At 41.8% G+C, this 16456-nt stretch overlaps 1 protein-coding gene across 2 annotated transcripts in view; it reads left to right on the forward strand.

The window, feature by feature from the left end:
• The window catches only part of arhgap5 (Rho GTPase activating protein 5), a 66052-nt gene that overhangs the window by 12784 nt on the left and 36812 nt on the right, over positions 1–16456 (forward strand). For both annotated transcript variants that reach the window (XM_078278333.1, XM_078278334.1), the window contains exon 3: positions 1190–1343. In XM_078278333.1, coding sequence (XP_078134459.1) covers positions 1190–1343 — 154 coding nt within the window. The remainder of the gene's footprint in view (positions 1–1189; positions 1344–16456) is intronic.

Here is a 16456-nt window from a genome sequence, read left to right on the forward strand (position 1 = left end):
CTGATTCTGATTAAAAATGTTTGTAGCCACTTGAAAAATATCACGCACTAAAAACAATCTGGCTGTTGGCAGTACTGCTGTTGAGCAATTGCAGTGTTAAGCAAAATAATCGCAGCAAGAACAATTTGTCAGTTTCCCGCAGCCCGAGTACAAACACACAATTGGACTTTGACAAATACACGTGCGTGCGTGCGTGCGTGCGTGTGTGCGAGCGAGCGAGCTGGCGCAAATCAGATAATAGTGTGCAAATCAGTATGAAAACAGCCGCCAGCGCTACATGGGCATCATGAATGCAGGGCATTGTTGAACCATTCAAACTGTCTGTGATAATCAGAGAGGAGAGGGAACGGGCAACCACTCGGTACAAAATGGAAGGTGTTTAGTCGCCGTCCCGGCCAATTAGAGAGAAGCACGGACGGCTGTAGGCATGACAACACTTTGAAGAGCAGAGTAGTGTGGGAAATCAAAGCCACCTCTGCACCTCGTTACACGTCCCAGCTTTGGTCTTGAATAACAGTTTTGTCTGTTGTTGTCTTCTCTCCTTCTCGTCTTCCTCCACATGAACCTCCCTCCGCTATCTCCCTCTCGCTCCCTTCATCCCACCAACTTGTCTGATCTATTCCCCAATTACACTCCTCCTCCTCCGCCTCCTCCTCCTCCTCATCCTCTTCTTCTTCATCTCTATCTTTTGCATCTCATCACCCTCTCTCCATTTCCGATCTCTCTCTTGACTTTTTCCTCAATTCCCTCTCCTTTCCCCTCTTTTTTTCTATCTCGTCTTGCTCTTCCTTTTTTCTTTGAAACTTCTTTTCCTGCCCCTCAAATCTTTTTTTAAATTCGCCATTTCCTGTTTTCTTCATTTTGACTTCCCCTTTCCTTCTCTCCTGTTTTTCTATTGCTCTCTATTTCCTCTTTTTTTTCCCCCCTCTTCCTTCTTCCCTTCTCCTTCTTACTCCTTTCCATCCCCCTTTCTCCTCTCATCCTCCCTTCTTTGGCTCTTGTCTTGTCTCTCCCTTCATTCCTTTCCTTCCTTTCTTACCTCTTGTCTTCCTTTATTACTTATCTTACCGATCCTATCCCCTCCGTCCTTCCTGCTCTTTCCCTCTTTTACTCTCCACTCCCTTTGCCTCGGTTCTTATCATCCCATCTCAATCCCTCTTCTTATTCTCTCATCCGCCCCTCTGTATAGCCGAAATCTTCCAAGCCCCCCAAGCCTCTGTACCCTCCCACTCGGAGAAACTGGGAGAGCAACTACTTTGGCGTTCCCCTGCAGAACCTGGTGACCCCAGACCGACCCATCCCACTCTTCATCGAGAAATGTGTCGACTACATCGAGCACACAGGTGAGTCATGCGTTTTCATCCGTCTCTCTCTCTCTCATATCCCACTCTTCTGTTCTGTTGTTTTTGTTCCTTTTATCTGTCTCGATCTGTCTTCTGCCTGTGCGTTCAGGTGCAACCAGGCTCTCTCTGGTATTTTGTAACACTTGCAAGGTACAGCTGGTTTGTTCTTACACGCAAAAATGTGGTCATTTGCTAAGAAATTGCCTCTCATGTCTCTCCAAATGAGTAATTGAACGAGAGAGGGTGGGAGCGGGGAAGCACGGGAATCTAAATTCTAAGAAGATTTCTCGGCTCCGATATCAACAACCGGGCATGTTTTGTCTGGTCGTCAAGCGAGCCAGGCTGCCAGTCAATACAAGTCAATTTCAATTCAATGAGCTTTATTGGCATGCCATTCGACGTGTTGCCAAAGCACTGCTGGAATGACTACAAAATAAAATGGTAAAAGATTACCGAGATCAAAAGAACTGAATTTAGGAATGGCAGTAGAGAGATTTACACGAGTACGTGCCATCCATTAATCAACACAAGAAGGGAGAATAGACAATTAGATTACTGTAAGAACATGCAAGACAAAGTTTAGGAGTGCCTGAAGTATCTTTGGGTTGTTAGGTTTTCGTTATTGCTTGGAACAATAGTGCCACATAAAATGTTATAGCAGCAAAATTGCCAGATATTTGCTGTTTCCAGCTTCTCAAATGTGAGGATTGGCTGCTTTTTCTTTGTTCTATATCATTGTAAATTCAGTATTTCGGGATTGTTGGACTGCTAATTGGACAGAACAAGCAATAAGTCACTTTTGGTTCTGGGAAATTGTCATTGTTTGTGGCAGATGTACCAATATTGAAAACAATCGTTAGGTGCAGCCTTATACCTAACAGTCTGAGCTGTCAGTAATACTGTGACTCTCTCCCATCAGCCAGCAAATGGTCAACGGTTGCAGGTTCAAATCCCCAGTTCAAATTCGAGTGTTGGAAATACTCTCAACCGAACTTTTAAAACTTAAGGAAAAACTTTAAGCAATTCATCCAATGCACTTTGGTTTGCTTTAACATTATGTTCATAGGGAGTTTGAAACCGCACATGTGGCCTGTTTGGACATGTGTAGCTCCAACTGTTGAGGCAATGCATGCTGGGTATGTGTTGGCTTCCTGCCCAGCTGTTGTAAGAGAAGCCTTCACCAAAAGTTTGAGAGATTCCTCTGTGAAGGCACGGATCAGTTTGATAGATATTTACACACTCTCTGACTGTTTATGTTCTTTGTGGACGACTGCAGAGAGATTCAAACCCCCAACCCAGCCCGTTTTGAACACCTTGCTCCACACATTTAGCCTTTTATAAAGCTTCCCCTCAGCCCATTAAAGACCCAAGCAGCTACCCCAACTGTTACTTCTTTCCCCTCTGACCACTGACATTCATTTTTAAACATATTTAATAATCTATGAGTGTGTTGTGTAATGTAATTAAACACGGTCCAGTACTCTTTTCCATGCTTAGTGCCTTTTTGAATAAGCTCTAAGAAGCACAAGTGTCTCTTGCTGGAAGTTACTTTTACCCCAGTCAAATTCTCTGACAGAATATTTCCTATAGAGTTTTTGCTGCTGTGTGTTCGGGTTGGGGGGGGATTCCAGATCAGTTCTGTTATTAGTGAAAGTTAGAGAATGGCTGTGTCTCATTCTGCATACTTCGGTCAGTAACCTGCTAATGTGCCCTGACCACTTACTGCCGTAGTGCCCTCTATCGATGGTCAGTATTGTCCCAAAAGGAACACTTAATGTTAAAACACTTACCGGAAATGACGAGCAGTCGGCTCGGCCCGTCGCCTCTCAAAATCGGATGAAAATCTATTAAACTGACCTTTGTCGATCAAAAAAACAGAGACTCAGCAACTGTATGGCCTATTTCTCGCTTAAAATGTGTTCACAAACCCGTTTCGGTGAACTATCTTCGTAAAATACGAGATCATATTCTGAACGAGCCGCCATTATGCTCGGTTGTGAAATCCAGGAGAATCCAGACCCACGTGACGCGTTCGTCCAATCAGCTGCCGGTCGACATCCCCGGTCCCTCCCCTTTCCACTTTTGTAGTCAAGATGGCGCCCGTTTAGTGCGAGTAGGGTCCATCGTTCCACACTGAACTTTTTGACAGTTTTTTTTGGGTCATCCTGGTACTTTCAGTGCACTGACTTTTTGCGTTATCTAGACTCTATACTTAAAACTAAGTGTTTGAAGTGTGCAAGTAGGCGCTTTGAGACACAGCCAATGGCTCTTTACGTATTCAGGTGTTGTGTAATCGTACCCGCTGTGGCTGAACGAATGAAGGAACCTCTCACCTGTCGACATAAAAATTCCTTTTCACACACGTCTCATCACTTCACTCCCCTTTCTCTCCATCTTCCTCCATATGTGCAGCACATGTATAGTCATAGTATGTACATTAAAAGAAGGTATTTCCTGTGTTCCTACCAGTGTTCACAGTGTTCGCTTCGGTTTTTAAAGGTAGCATTTGTGTCTGAGCTCTTTTCATTCTGGGGCTGTTAATTCCTGTCCTGAAAATCCCCTCCGAATATGTTTTGATATTCAGCTGGATCTACATGAGCCCGTCGGTGGCTGCCAACCAAATTTAGGATTAATCCCAGGCAGCGTTGTGTGTGTGTGTGTGTGTGCGCGCGCAGACGCCTGCCAGCTGACAGTAGTGTATTGGAGATTTCATGGCTAGTGCCGTGAACCCCTCTAAGTCCAGACGGTCTGTTGGGTGGATTTAACAGCTTTTCCCCTCCCTTGCTTTTTCTAGAATATCATTTCTCACCAGATGAAGCGAGAACATCTTTGTGCCTTTTTTATTTATTTTTTTAAAGCCTGCTGTTGTATAAGGTGCTTCATATACAGTCACTTTAAGAGCTTTTACAACTTTTCAGTTCAATTTTATTCATAGTACCAAATCATAACAAGAGTTATCTCAAGACACTTTAGGTCTAGACCACACTCTATAGTTTACCCAACAATTTCAGTAATTCCCCCAAGAGCAAGCATTTAGTGCGACAGTGGCGAGGACAAACTTCCTTTTTAGGGAGAAACCTGAGACAGACCCAGGCTCTTGGTGGGCGGTGTCTGAAGATGCCGGTTGGGGGTGTGATGAACAATGTCAATTATAGTAACGGTAAAGAAAATGGAACTATGACTAGTAGTTGTAGTAGTTCATGGCGTAGCAGGGCGAAGCAGGGTGTAGCAGGGCACTGCAGGGCATAGCAGACGTAGCAGGGTACTGTAGGGCATAGCAGGACGTAGCAGGGGCCTGCAGCATGTAGCAGGGCACTGCAGGGCATAGCAGGACGTAGCAGGGTACTGTAGGGCATAGCAGGACGTAGCAGGGGCCTGCAGCATGTAGCAGGGCACTGCAGGGCATAGCAGGACGTAGCAGGGCACTGCAGGGCATAGCAGGACGTAGCAGGGCACTGCAGGGAATAGCAGGACGTAGCAGGGCACTGCAGGGGTAGCACGGCATAGCAGGGTACTGTAGGGCATAGCAGGGTACTGTAGGGCATAGCAGGACGTAGCAGGGTCCTGCAGCATGTAGCAGGGCACTGCAGCATGTAGCAGGACACTGCAGGGCATAGCAGGATGTAGCAGGACACTGCAGGGCATAGCAGGACGTAGCAGGGCACTGCAGGGCATTGCACTGCAGGGCATAGCAGGGCACTGCAGGGCATAGCACGGCATGGCAGGGCACTACAGGGCATAGCAGGACGTAGCAGGGCATTGCACGGCGTAGCAGGGCATAGCAGGGCATAGCAGGACGTAGCAGGGTACTGCAGGGCATAGCAGGACGTAGCAGGGCATAGCAGGACGTAGCAGGGCATAGCAGGACGTAGCAGGGTACTGCAGGGCATAGCAGGACGATGATGAACTTGATGAGACCTTTCAGATTGTTTCTCTGTCAGGGCGTCTAGGTAGGAGTTTACATAGTCTTCATGTGCAGCCTTCCTTGGAGGTTTAATCTGGCTGTATAACATATTTGAGTGTATAGCTTAGAGGGTGGGGTCGCCCTGTGAATGTAGACAGTTGTTAAGGGATTGTGGGTGTTGGCGTGATAGCTCAGTGGTTAGAAAGACCCTCCTTCAGGGGTAAAACCCTGTTCAAACTAGGGCTGCACAATGTATAGATTTTTTTTTCTTTTTCTTAATCGCGATGTCAACTGGTGCAACGCAAGGAACAAAGGCTGCGACAAATCACAAAAGCCACTCCAAAAAAAACCTACACTTTGAAATATAACTGTAATTCTGTAATTCCTTTTTTCAGTGGGGCCTTTTGTGTTCAGTTCAATGTTCAATTTGTTCACTCAAAGAATATTGGAAATGATTTCCTTTCGTTTTTAAATTCAACAAGTAATTTGTCGCATTTTAGCAGAATACTGAAAGCGGCAGAAACGCTGAACTGAGTACACTTTAATATCTTGTTTATTTATCACAAGTAATATGGTTATCGTGATATTCATACAGCATATCTCCCTCATATCGTGCAGCCCTAGTTCAAACCCTTCTGTCTGCAGAGATCCACCCTGCTAAGGTCTGCTAAAAGAAGAGACGGCAGCTTTGCCAACTCCAGAGCTGATGCTCCTTCTGACCTCTGACCTCTGAGCAGGGTGGGAGGAAACCCACCGTCCCAGTGGGAACCATAAACGCATCACTATTATGTTGTTATTGTTTTTTCTATCTGACACCAGACACTTGTCACGTTAATTGGAGGGAAAGGTCAAAATGTCAAAGCTCTCCTCCTCTTTATATGGTGGACACATTTTGTAGTGTTTAGTTTCTTTTATTTTTTGGATAAATACTCCCAGAAAAGGATTTGTTTTCTGGTTTCACCTACAGATACTCAAACTTTATTGCCGTAATAAGTAAAATAAGTCCATAATACCACATATACTGTGTGGTCCACCTGAAAGTTGGGATTTTACTCGGCAACATTCTTGTACGGCTGCTTGCGTTAACAATATTTAAAGTGCTCACATTATGCTTTTTTGTTTTTTTCCCTTTCCTTTGTGTTATATATCTTTTTTGTGCATGTTATAGGTTTACAAAGTGAAAAAGCCCAAAGTCCACCCCAAAGGGACTTACCATCTCCAACAGAAAACACTGTTCACCAACTGCTCCAAACAGCTCTATTGTAGTCCAGCCTTTACTTCAGAGACAAACGTGCGTCACTTTGTAACACACGTTATAATGCTCGCCTAGCTGCTAGCATGGCACGCCCTCATACTCTGCTTCTGACTGGCTAGTAGTCCTTACCTAGGTACTGTCAGGGCACGCCCTCATACTCTGCTTCTGACTGGCTAGTAGTCCTTACCTAGGTACTGTCAGGGCACGCCCTCATACTCTGCTTCTGACTGGCTAGTAGTCCTTACCTAGCTACTGAGCATGTGCGACTCCAAACAAAGATGGAACAGAAGTGAGATGTCTCACTCTGTAGCTAAAACAGAGAGCTCAACACACAGGGTGAAAAGAGGAGCTGCAGCAATGTGCAGTACAACAAATATATGGAGTTTTCTGAAAATTAAACCATGTAAACCTATTCTGATGTAACCTCAACAATTATGAACCTGAAAATGAGCATTATATGAGCCCTTTAAGGTTTTAGAGGTTTGGTTGCTTTTGCTACATTTGTAGGAAACTAGAAATATTTCTCAAAGTAAGATTTTTTTTTTTTTTTAAAAAGCCTCAGTCTCAGTATCTTTACTGAAACTCAGGTATCCTGTCAGCACTTGTATGGAAATGAAGCCCAGCTCTACATGAAACGATTAATCAGTTCGTCCAGTTGACAATTGAACAACTGTTATAGTTATTTATCAACGCTTCCGTGATAAGTGTGAAAATGCACAGATCTTTGGTTTTGTTCCATTTTAAATTGAAGATCTTTTTTCTTACAGCTGTCACTTGGGCTCTGGGGACTTGTGATGGTCATTTTCTTTTCCAGTTGTGGACATTTCTTTTAGACTAAATGATTCATTGATTAACCAGTAAAACTAACAATCATTTTCATTATTAATGAATGAGCTGATTATACTGCGACTAATGGTTTGGCCTATAATACAGTGATTCCCAGAGTCAAATTACATTCTGAAATGACGTGTTTTGGCATTCCCAAACCCAAATGCATTCAATTTACCGTCATAGAAATCAGCAAATATTAATATTTTAAGAAGCTTAAGCCACTGAATGTTTGGCATTTTAGCTTAAACAATAACCTAATCTGTTATTAAAATCATTCCCGATTCATCTTTTGTTGATAGACTAACGGATTAATTAGCAAATTGATTCGCGTCCACAGAAAAAGATATGCAGTAGTCGTATGCACAAGCTTAGTATATTCAGTGTTGTTGTTTTTTTGTGGTTGTAGCGAAGAGCGGTAATCTCCGGGAGGCCAGACTGCCGGTTGGTTTGGTTTCACCACATGTAATCAGCTGCCTGCCTAGAGGCACAGAGGCAGAGAGGTGATGATAGCTTAATTGTGGTGTCTGTGGTTTCAGACCAGAAAGTGTGAGAGGAAAAACTGTGACTTAATGTGCGAGGCAGAGCGAGACTATAAATGTGACTGAAAGTGTTGAGATGAGAAGGTGTGTGTGTGTGTGTCTGTGTGTGTGTCTGTGTGAGTGTGAGAGGAAAAACTGTGACTTAATGTGCTTGGCAGAGTGAGACTATAAATGTGACTGAGAGTGTGTGTGTGTGTGTGTGACCTTTATTTTCAGGGTTTGTGTAAGTGATAAGACTCTGTGCCATGTGCTCTGTACGTCGGCTCCTTCCGACCTGCAAGATTGAATGCAAAACTCATTTTTTTTTTCCTTTTTTCGAAGGAATTACAAAGAAACTAAACATGACATTTTCCAGGAGCAGCTAATTAAGTATAGGTCTGTGTCAAGAGTTTTGTTTTAAGTGTGCAGCGTCAAAGAAGTGTTCCATGAAACTCTGAGATGAAACTCCGCCATGAAATGAGGACGATGTTTGTTCTGTGCTCGCTGCCTCTCCGTTTCCTGTTAGGAGAGATGAGCTTGTTATCAATTTTTGACTGCGTCCCAGTCATCACATTCTAATTATAATCCAACTAACAGGCTTCCCAAGGGCCTTGCAAACCTTTTAAGGTTTATGGATTTTTTTTTTTAGAACAAAATGAACCAAAGTGTTCAAGGTTTCTGACAAAGAATAGGTGGCCTTGAAAACACTGTCGGAACTGAGCACCCAGCTTTGCCAACATGCCTCAGCTTTGTTGAAGTGAGACGGGGATGTATTAACTGAGATGGACATCTATAATGTGTTGTTGTCTTGCCTCAGAAAATGCCAAATGTAAATCTGCTCTTTTATTAAAAAAGAAAAAAACAATGTCCTTGAATCCGTTCGCCAAGGAGATTCCGACGTGATATACTGTGTAAGTATTTTCTTTTGTTACAGCTCTATCCACAGGTATCTGATTCTTTTTTTCAGTTGACATGATCAGCTTTTAGGATCTTATTTTATCCATCAACCATCTACATCTACTTACATTCCTCATAATCTTAACCTTTGTTTAACCAGGTAGGCCGTTGAGAACAGGTTCTCATTTGCAACAGCAACCTGGCCAAGAAAAGCATACATGTGCAGGACAACATACAGTTTCACATTCAATACAATACAGGAATACAGAATACAATAGGCTACATAAAGTGCAGATTAAGTAGGCAATTACAGGTGTAAGTAAGACGATGGATATGCAAAAGTGATATGGTAATAACACAATATATGAATAGGCTATAACACTGCTGAAATGTAATGAAGAGTCAATATACAGTTGGTGCAAATAGTGGTCTAGTTAGTGATATAGGTCAGTCATAACACAGTAAACTGGAATAGACAGTCTATAAAAATGCTGAATGTAGTGAACAATCATGGCTTTCTTGTTAGATGTCGAGGACACGGGGAACGTACGCACTACTTCCAACAATCCAGGATTACAAAATGTCCTTCTCTGTAAGTTCATTGAAGCAAATTACTGAAACGGAAGGAACTTAGGAAAGTAAGAAAATAATACGGCCACGGTAGCAAAGGTTAATAGCCTGTATTCTCGGCATTATCATTTCTTTCATTGTCACCCAGCTACAAATATGTGGTGTAAAAGGACGTGGTGTATCATCTTTTTAAAGTAGTGATGTCCCCAACCATTCCAGGCATTTTAGTGCTGAATTGGTCCCAGCCATGTAAAAGCCCGATACATTCTTTGTTTGTTTGAGTACACCAGCCGGAGCAAAACACAATGGATGGTGGCTGAAGTGTTGATAAAACACTGCTTTACTGGAACCAATGGTTAATCCCACTTCCAAATCTTTTTTTGTTGAGATGTTGCATAATGTCTTTGCTTTGGATACAGGTTCTCTCTGCTGAACCAGAAAGTACACCGTTGTGAAAGATCCACCCTCATATAGGCTGGGTGTTCACTGCCAGTATAAGGTTTAGGTGCAGCACCCGAGCCGTTTTGGGCAGAATGTAAAATCAATGTGAGCATCGAAACTAAAAGACTTTTGTCAGATCTATACCCATGTAGTTGGGTTAAAGAAGTCATATTTTTGCAGGTTTTGTCTTTAAGCTTTTTGAGTTATTTATTTATTATCTGCTCTAGCTTTTCCAACGGTTTAGACACAGATATGGTGATAGTAATGGTCCAAAACGATGTGAAATTGCATACTTTTTAATTGAAAAACGTAACATTTTCTTGAGGGAGGACCCTTAATCTCCAAACCGAGGGAAAACGCTGCATATAGGGATTCAGTCAGGGGAGAAAATGCTATGAATGATAGAGATATCGATTAAAGTGTTGAGTGACTAAACCGACATAATACCTGGGTCAGCTTACGATACACATACTTTCTTAGGGAAACATGAATGCGTGTCAGCGTATATGACTTTATCTATGGGAGTCAAAATGATTGTATGTGAAGAAGAATTAGCTCGTCAGTCTCTGAAGGGCTAACCATGCCTCTGTCTTGGCTATCTGTTTTTGTGTGTGGCCTTTACAGCGCATTGATAGGTCCTGACCTTACATTTCTGCAAAATGCAACAGTCAGGGGGTCGGGCTTTTAGATGACCCAACTGTACAAGGTCCAGCACAAATCTCTACTCTATATTTTCCACAAGTAAGCTCTAACATCCAATATGAAGGAGGCGAAGGGGTCAGAGCCGCAGAGCGCTGATAATACTCCTGAGAGAGAAGTGCAGTGGAAAAGAAATGAAAGCTTAAGAAGAAGGTAAAAAGATTTTTTTATTTAAAGAGAGAGGAGGATGAAGACACGAGGTACTTGCCAAACGTTTCCTGCCCACGCACGCCGCGACCTTTCTCCGTACGAAGAGTGAACTCTCACAGATATTCAGACAGCATTTGCAGCTTCTGAAAAATGACTGCTTCATTGCGGGTGAACGCAGCATTGTTAGGTGTCCTCCGGCAGAGGCTCAGGTGGCAGAGCGGCTCGGTGGTTACAGGGGACGTCCCTGTTAACAAAAAAGTCACACCGTCCAACTGTCCTCGAGGGAGACACGGGGGCGACCTGTTCTGTCAAGTTAGTTGAACCGCTGTCTTCATGGATGGATGGATATGGATGGATTTTATTAATCCCAAACTGGGAAATAATGTGTAACAGTTACGAGACCATACACACATAAGGAAATTCAAGAAATATACCAGAAATAATAAATTTGGCAAAAAAACAACATAACAAAAGATAAAATACCAGAACTACTACTCAAAAAATATACTGAGAGAAATGAAAAGAATGCATATATATATATATATATATATATACACACACACACACACACACACAAGAGTAGAATACAAATATTCAACCTACATACATAGTAAATGTAATAAAATAAAATGTGTATGTATTAAATATGAAGTAAACAGTGTGCAAGTAGCATAATAGTTCAGTATCGTAATGTGTGAGGCAATGAGCTATCTCACACACAGCTGTGAGTTATTGTACAGTTTTATGGTATGCGGCAGGAATGATTTCCATTAGATTAGTCCAGTAGTTAAAGGAGTGTTTTACTTTCTCGAGGGTAACATTTAGGCAGAAAAGACTGATTATCTGTAACTTTTTTGGCATTAAAATGATGAATTATAAAGATAGTTTCACCGTTTAAACTTGGGCCATTCAAATTAATTTAATCAATATACAGCGCAGGAGTGAATAATTAACTGGATGCTGATGCAGATTCTTCACATTTTATATGCCAGCCATGTTGCCTCTTTAGCGGCGCAGTAGCAGTAAAAGGTTACCACATCACTGCACAAGCTAGCTTTTTAAAAAACACATTTTTTTTTTTTAAACAAATAAAACAACATCTGTGCGTCTCATCAGATGGTAAATAGTTATCCTCTTGCTTCATTTGTCGTGATGGTAAAATGCTTCATAAAATAGGTGAAAGGGAGTATGCAAAGCAGTGCAGGAGAGCCTCAGTTGTTTTCTTCCAAAATGCACTTTTGTTCACCTAAAATTGCTGACATCTTGGTATTTTAAAAATGGCTAAAGCACACACGCCCCAGGCTCCAGTCTGCACCAGTTCAGGCTGCATATATTTTCATCTAGTATCAGTGAACCCCTGCTGAAATGTTGCATTTCCAGTGAATAACATATCAGTAAAATGTAACTATCCAGCCCTCCGTGGAACCCCCAGCAGCCTGTGAAACTTCATTTTTGGCTCCCTCTGGGCCTAAAGCCAATAAGATAAGCACAATAGAGTCAATTTTTGCTTACATAAAAGCTCTCAGAACATGGGTCTGGCGTCTGAGAATGAAACCGCTTGGCGAACCGGGTCTTGGAGAAGAAGCAACGTCTTTCAGTTGCCGAGCAGACGGCTGCGACTGCGTGAGCGAGGCCGTACAGCTTCCTGCTGCCGAGCTCGATTAGAGAAGTTTTATTAAATGTTTCCTCGTCCCCAGGGACATGAAATGGAATTTTGCACGGGCGGGAGGGAGGGAGGGAGGGAGGGAGGGAGAGAGAGAGAGAGAGAGAGAGAGAGAGAGAGAGAGAGAGAGAGAGAGAGAGAGAGAGAGAGAGAGAGAGAGAGATTAAATGGCTCCTTGATGTTGATGCATTTGGAAGTCCCATTGGTTGTTATCTTCCCCAGCACTTAGTGTAATGTGCGGAGGGGTAGATGGAGGGAGGAGACGGGTTTTCAGAAGAACTTCCATCGGCTATTTGACTGAGTAAAACAAGTCTGAAACTTTGCTTTTGGAAGTTTTTTTTTTTTTTTTTCATTTTAAATGCACTTTTATGTCAGTTTATGAAATGTATCATTTTAGTTTTTAATTTCCCCTGCTGCTTTGCATTTCTTAATCAAAACCCCTGATAACGGAGTTAAACGTGTTAATCATAACAGTACAGAACACGTGTTGTTTTTAATTTAGAGTTGCTTTAGGCATTTAATACTAAAAAAAACTCAGACGGATTGAGATGGATTTCAAATAAGTGGTCCAATCAATTTGTCATCAGTTATTCAATATGGAGATTTATAAACAACATTTATGTCTTTTTATTAAACAAGTTTTAAAGGGTAACGTTGGTATTTTTTAAATACGTCCAGTATTAAGCAAGACAACAAGCTGCGCCGAACGTTGATAGGCAGTTGCGCACCTTCATTTTTCGTTCACCAAAACTGCTGTTTTTACCACTGACATTCTCAGATTATTATGTGTCAAGTGTCCGACAACATTATGACAGAGATAGACCTTTTTGTTAAAGAGTAAGATCCTTTTTGTTGACCGTGAAACGGCCCAGTCGCCAAACCCACCAGACTCCTTTTTAAAGCTATAGTGCGTAGTTTCTGTCAACCCCCATGAGGAATTCTAAGTAATGACGACAAAACTGTCGGCACGTCCACATGATACAAGCCTTCTGTGATCGTGCACCGCCCCTCCTCCTCCTCCACGCAGTTGCTAGTAGCCAAGGAGGACACAGAGGATAAAAAAACATGATGGGCTCTTCAGAAGAGGTCATTGTCTTCACTCGAGTCTCTGCGAGGGAAAGTCACCGGACGCCACAATCTTCTGAACATAGTCATACTGAGAAATTGTGTGGAGTCTTAATTAACTTTGTTGCAACTCATTTGGCAATGGGTTGAATGTAACAGACATTCATTAATATCAAAAAGTTACGCACTAAAGTTTTAAATAAACATTCATTTTATCATTGTAAAAAAACATTTAATTCAAAGTCTACGGAAACAAAAATACAGGAAAAGCCGCCTTGGTTCGTCTTTCCACTCTTCCAACAATCACCAATCTGGATTGGTTGAAATAAACCTTTAATTCACCTGAATTATATATGCTGAAACAAAGCAACACCAAGATGGAGACACATTAAAGGAGAATTCCAGTCGATTTCAACACGTAGCTCTGTTGTTTGTAAATGTGGAGTCCTGTCAGTAGCGAGAAAAATGAAACCGATCGGTGCTGCCTACACCGTGTTATCCTCCTGCTAGCATTAGCACCCAACAGGCTTAAACAGGGCACATTTTAAACTTGTTTTTAGCCTCTTAACATGATAAAAATGTCATTACAAGTGCCTACCCATGTGCAGTGATTCCTTCTGAGTGAACACAGTGAATCTGGCTGCAGTAGATGTGAAAGAAATGCATAAAAGTTCTGCTAATTCAGCTCTGTTTAGTTCTGTTGTTGATACTGCACGGAGTTCTTCGGGACCGTCTACAAACTACAACACCGAAAAGAGATACAAACATATTTTCAAAAAATAGGCATATGCTTATTTTTTAAAAGTAAGTGCTGTAGTACAACTAGCAGGAGACAAGTTAGAATTGAGGTAAGTTTGGAGACACTACCTTATTTAATCATTAAATGAATAGCCTACATATTTTTGTTGTATCTCTTTTCTGTGTTGTAGTTTGTAGACGGTCCCTAAGCGCTCTTAACTGCCCTCAACACCAGAACTAAACAGAGCTGAATTAGCAGAACTTTTTTTTCTTTCACATCTACTGCAGTCAGATTCACTGTGTTCACTCAGAAGGACTCACTGCACATGGGTAGACATGTTTTGAACATGTTAAGAGGCTAAAAACAAATTTAAAATGTGCCCTGTTTAAGCCTGTTGGGTGCTAACTGTAGCAGGAGGATAACACGGTGTAGGCAGCACCGATTGGTTTAGTTTCTCTCGCTACTGACAGCACTCCACATTTACAAACAATAGAGCTACGGGTTGAAATTGACCGGAATTCTCCTTTAAGTAAAATGGTTAAATACATGTCACATTTGTTAATCACTGTAGAAATGTATTGGACAATTTACATCCCTTTTTTAATTTAACAAGAAAGACTTGTTGTTAGACTTAATGATGTAATGTTTCATTGGGTTCCTTCCTCTTAGTTTTCATGTTCAGTACTCCTAATAGAGCTCAACAGGATGTACAAATCCCATTGATTTTTCTCCATAAGGATTTAGATTATCGGCCATAATGTCTAAACCATCCGAGGTAGACTGACCATTTTTTATTTAACCTTTATTTATCCAGGTAAGTTGATTGAGAACAACTTCTCATTTGCAACGACGACCTGATCACATTCACACAGTTCCACATTCATACCTGGAAGCTGCCCAGTACAAGCACAGTCTGATCTGCTGGCCACTGAGCAGCTCCGCTGGAGCGCTTGGAGGTTAAGGGCCTTGCTCAAGGGCACCTCAGTGGTGGTAATGAGGGAAGGACAAGCGCTGCACTTTTCACTTTCCCCACCCAGATTTTATCCTGCCGGTCTGGGGATTGAACCCAAGCTCCCACCAATGACCACGAGCTACGAGGTTGTGAAACGGAAGTTTCTGCTCCTGTAGAAGCAAGAAGTCTGTATGAAATCGACTTTGTTTTAAGAAAAACGTGTTTTATCCGCGACCTTATGGAGAAGAAACTACAGTACCCACAATCCTAAGCGTAACGGCAACGTCTCTGATCGGTCCAACTCGCTGTTACCATAGAAATTAAAGTTAATGAGGTTGATGTAACTACAGTGTTCTAGTTCTGTTAAAGTTGTTCTTATCGTTGATTTAACTTATTACTTGGTTTAACTTCATACTTTAAGTTAAAACAAATAATTTATTTTCTATAATAATGCAAGAAACCTTCCTTGCCTAGTATAACAGACATACTTTTCTGCTTTATTACAACTCACAGTTTCAAGTTAAAACAACATAACCACATTTATAGCGGCGATGGCGTGGGTGCTTGGGTGCGGCCGCCCCAGGGCCTCGTGCGAAATAGGGGCCCCTCTAAAGCCGCTGATCTTGCATCACTTGACATAAAAGGGCCGCTAGTGAAGTGACACGCCGCAGAGTAATGGCTGAAGGAAGCCTATTACTGCTCAAAGTCGAACCCTGCAATACTCCAGCTCTTCTTATCAAACGTAACAGTCACTTAACTCGTGGTTACAAATGTAAACCAGCACAACAATGACAATTACCAGGCAACAGAACACTACATGTGGGCGGAGCTAAACGTTTGACTTTTGAAAAGTACTTTCCATTTCAATTGGAGAAGGGTGAAATGCCAAATTCACAATGCACAAGCCGGGGGCTCTAGTGCTTTCTTGTTTGCCACAACACGTGTTTATATTTTAGTTGAAATGTGAATAGGCGGTGTATAATTAATTTATTGTGTCCATGCTTTAACTATGCCGTTAAAAAAGACTTTAGGTTATTTTAAACTCTTTTTTTGTTGCAACACACGCACCCGCTTTATTTCAACTGATAACTTAACTTACATACCCACGTTCAGTCAACACATACACATCTGACAAAAAATTAAAATGGTCGACCCAATGAATAAATGCAAGTTTAACTTTCAAAAACTCATAAAGCTGAGTTCCAAATCCACAAGTTGTATCAGCTTGTTCAGTTAAAAATAAGAAATAAGTGGACATAACTAAATGGGTCTGTAATGTTTTACAGTGTGGTTGGCTTGGTTACAGGCTTAAAACTCTTTATATACCATATTTTCTGGACTATAAGTCTCACTTTTTTTCATACTTCGGCTGGTCCTGCGACTTATAGTCAGGTGCGACTTATATATCAAAATATATATGATTTAACAT

The sequence above is a fragment of the Sander vitreus genome, chromosome 20 (genome assembly GCF_031162955.1).
Source record: "Sander vitreus isolate 19-12246 chromosome 20, sanVit1, whole genome shotgun sequence".
Taxonomy (NCBI): domain Eukaryota; kingdom Metazoa; phylum Chordata; class Actinopteri; order Perciformes; family Percidae; genus Sander; species Sander vitreus.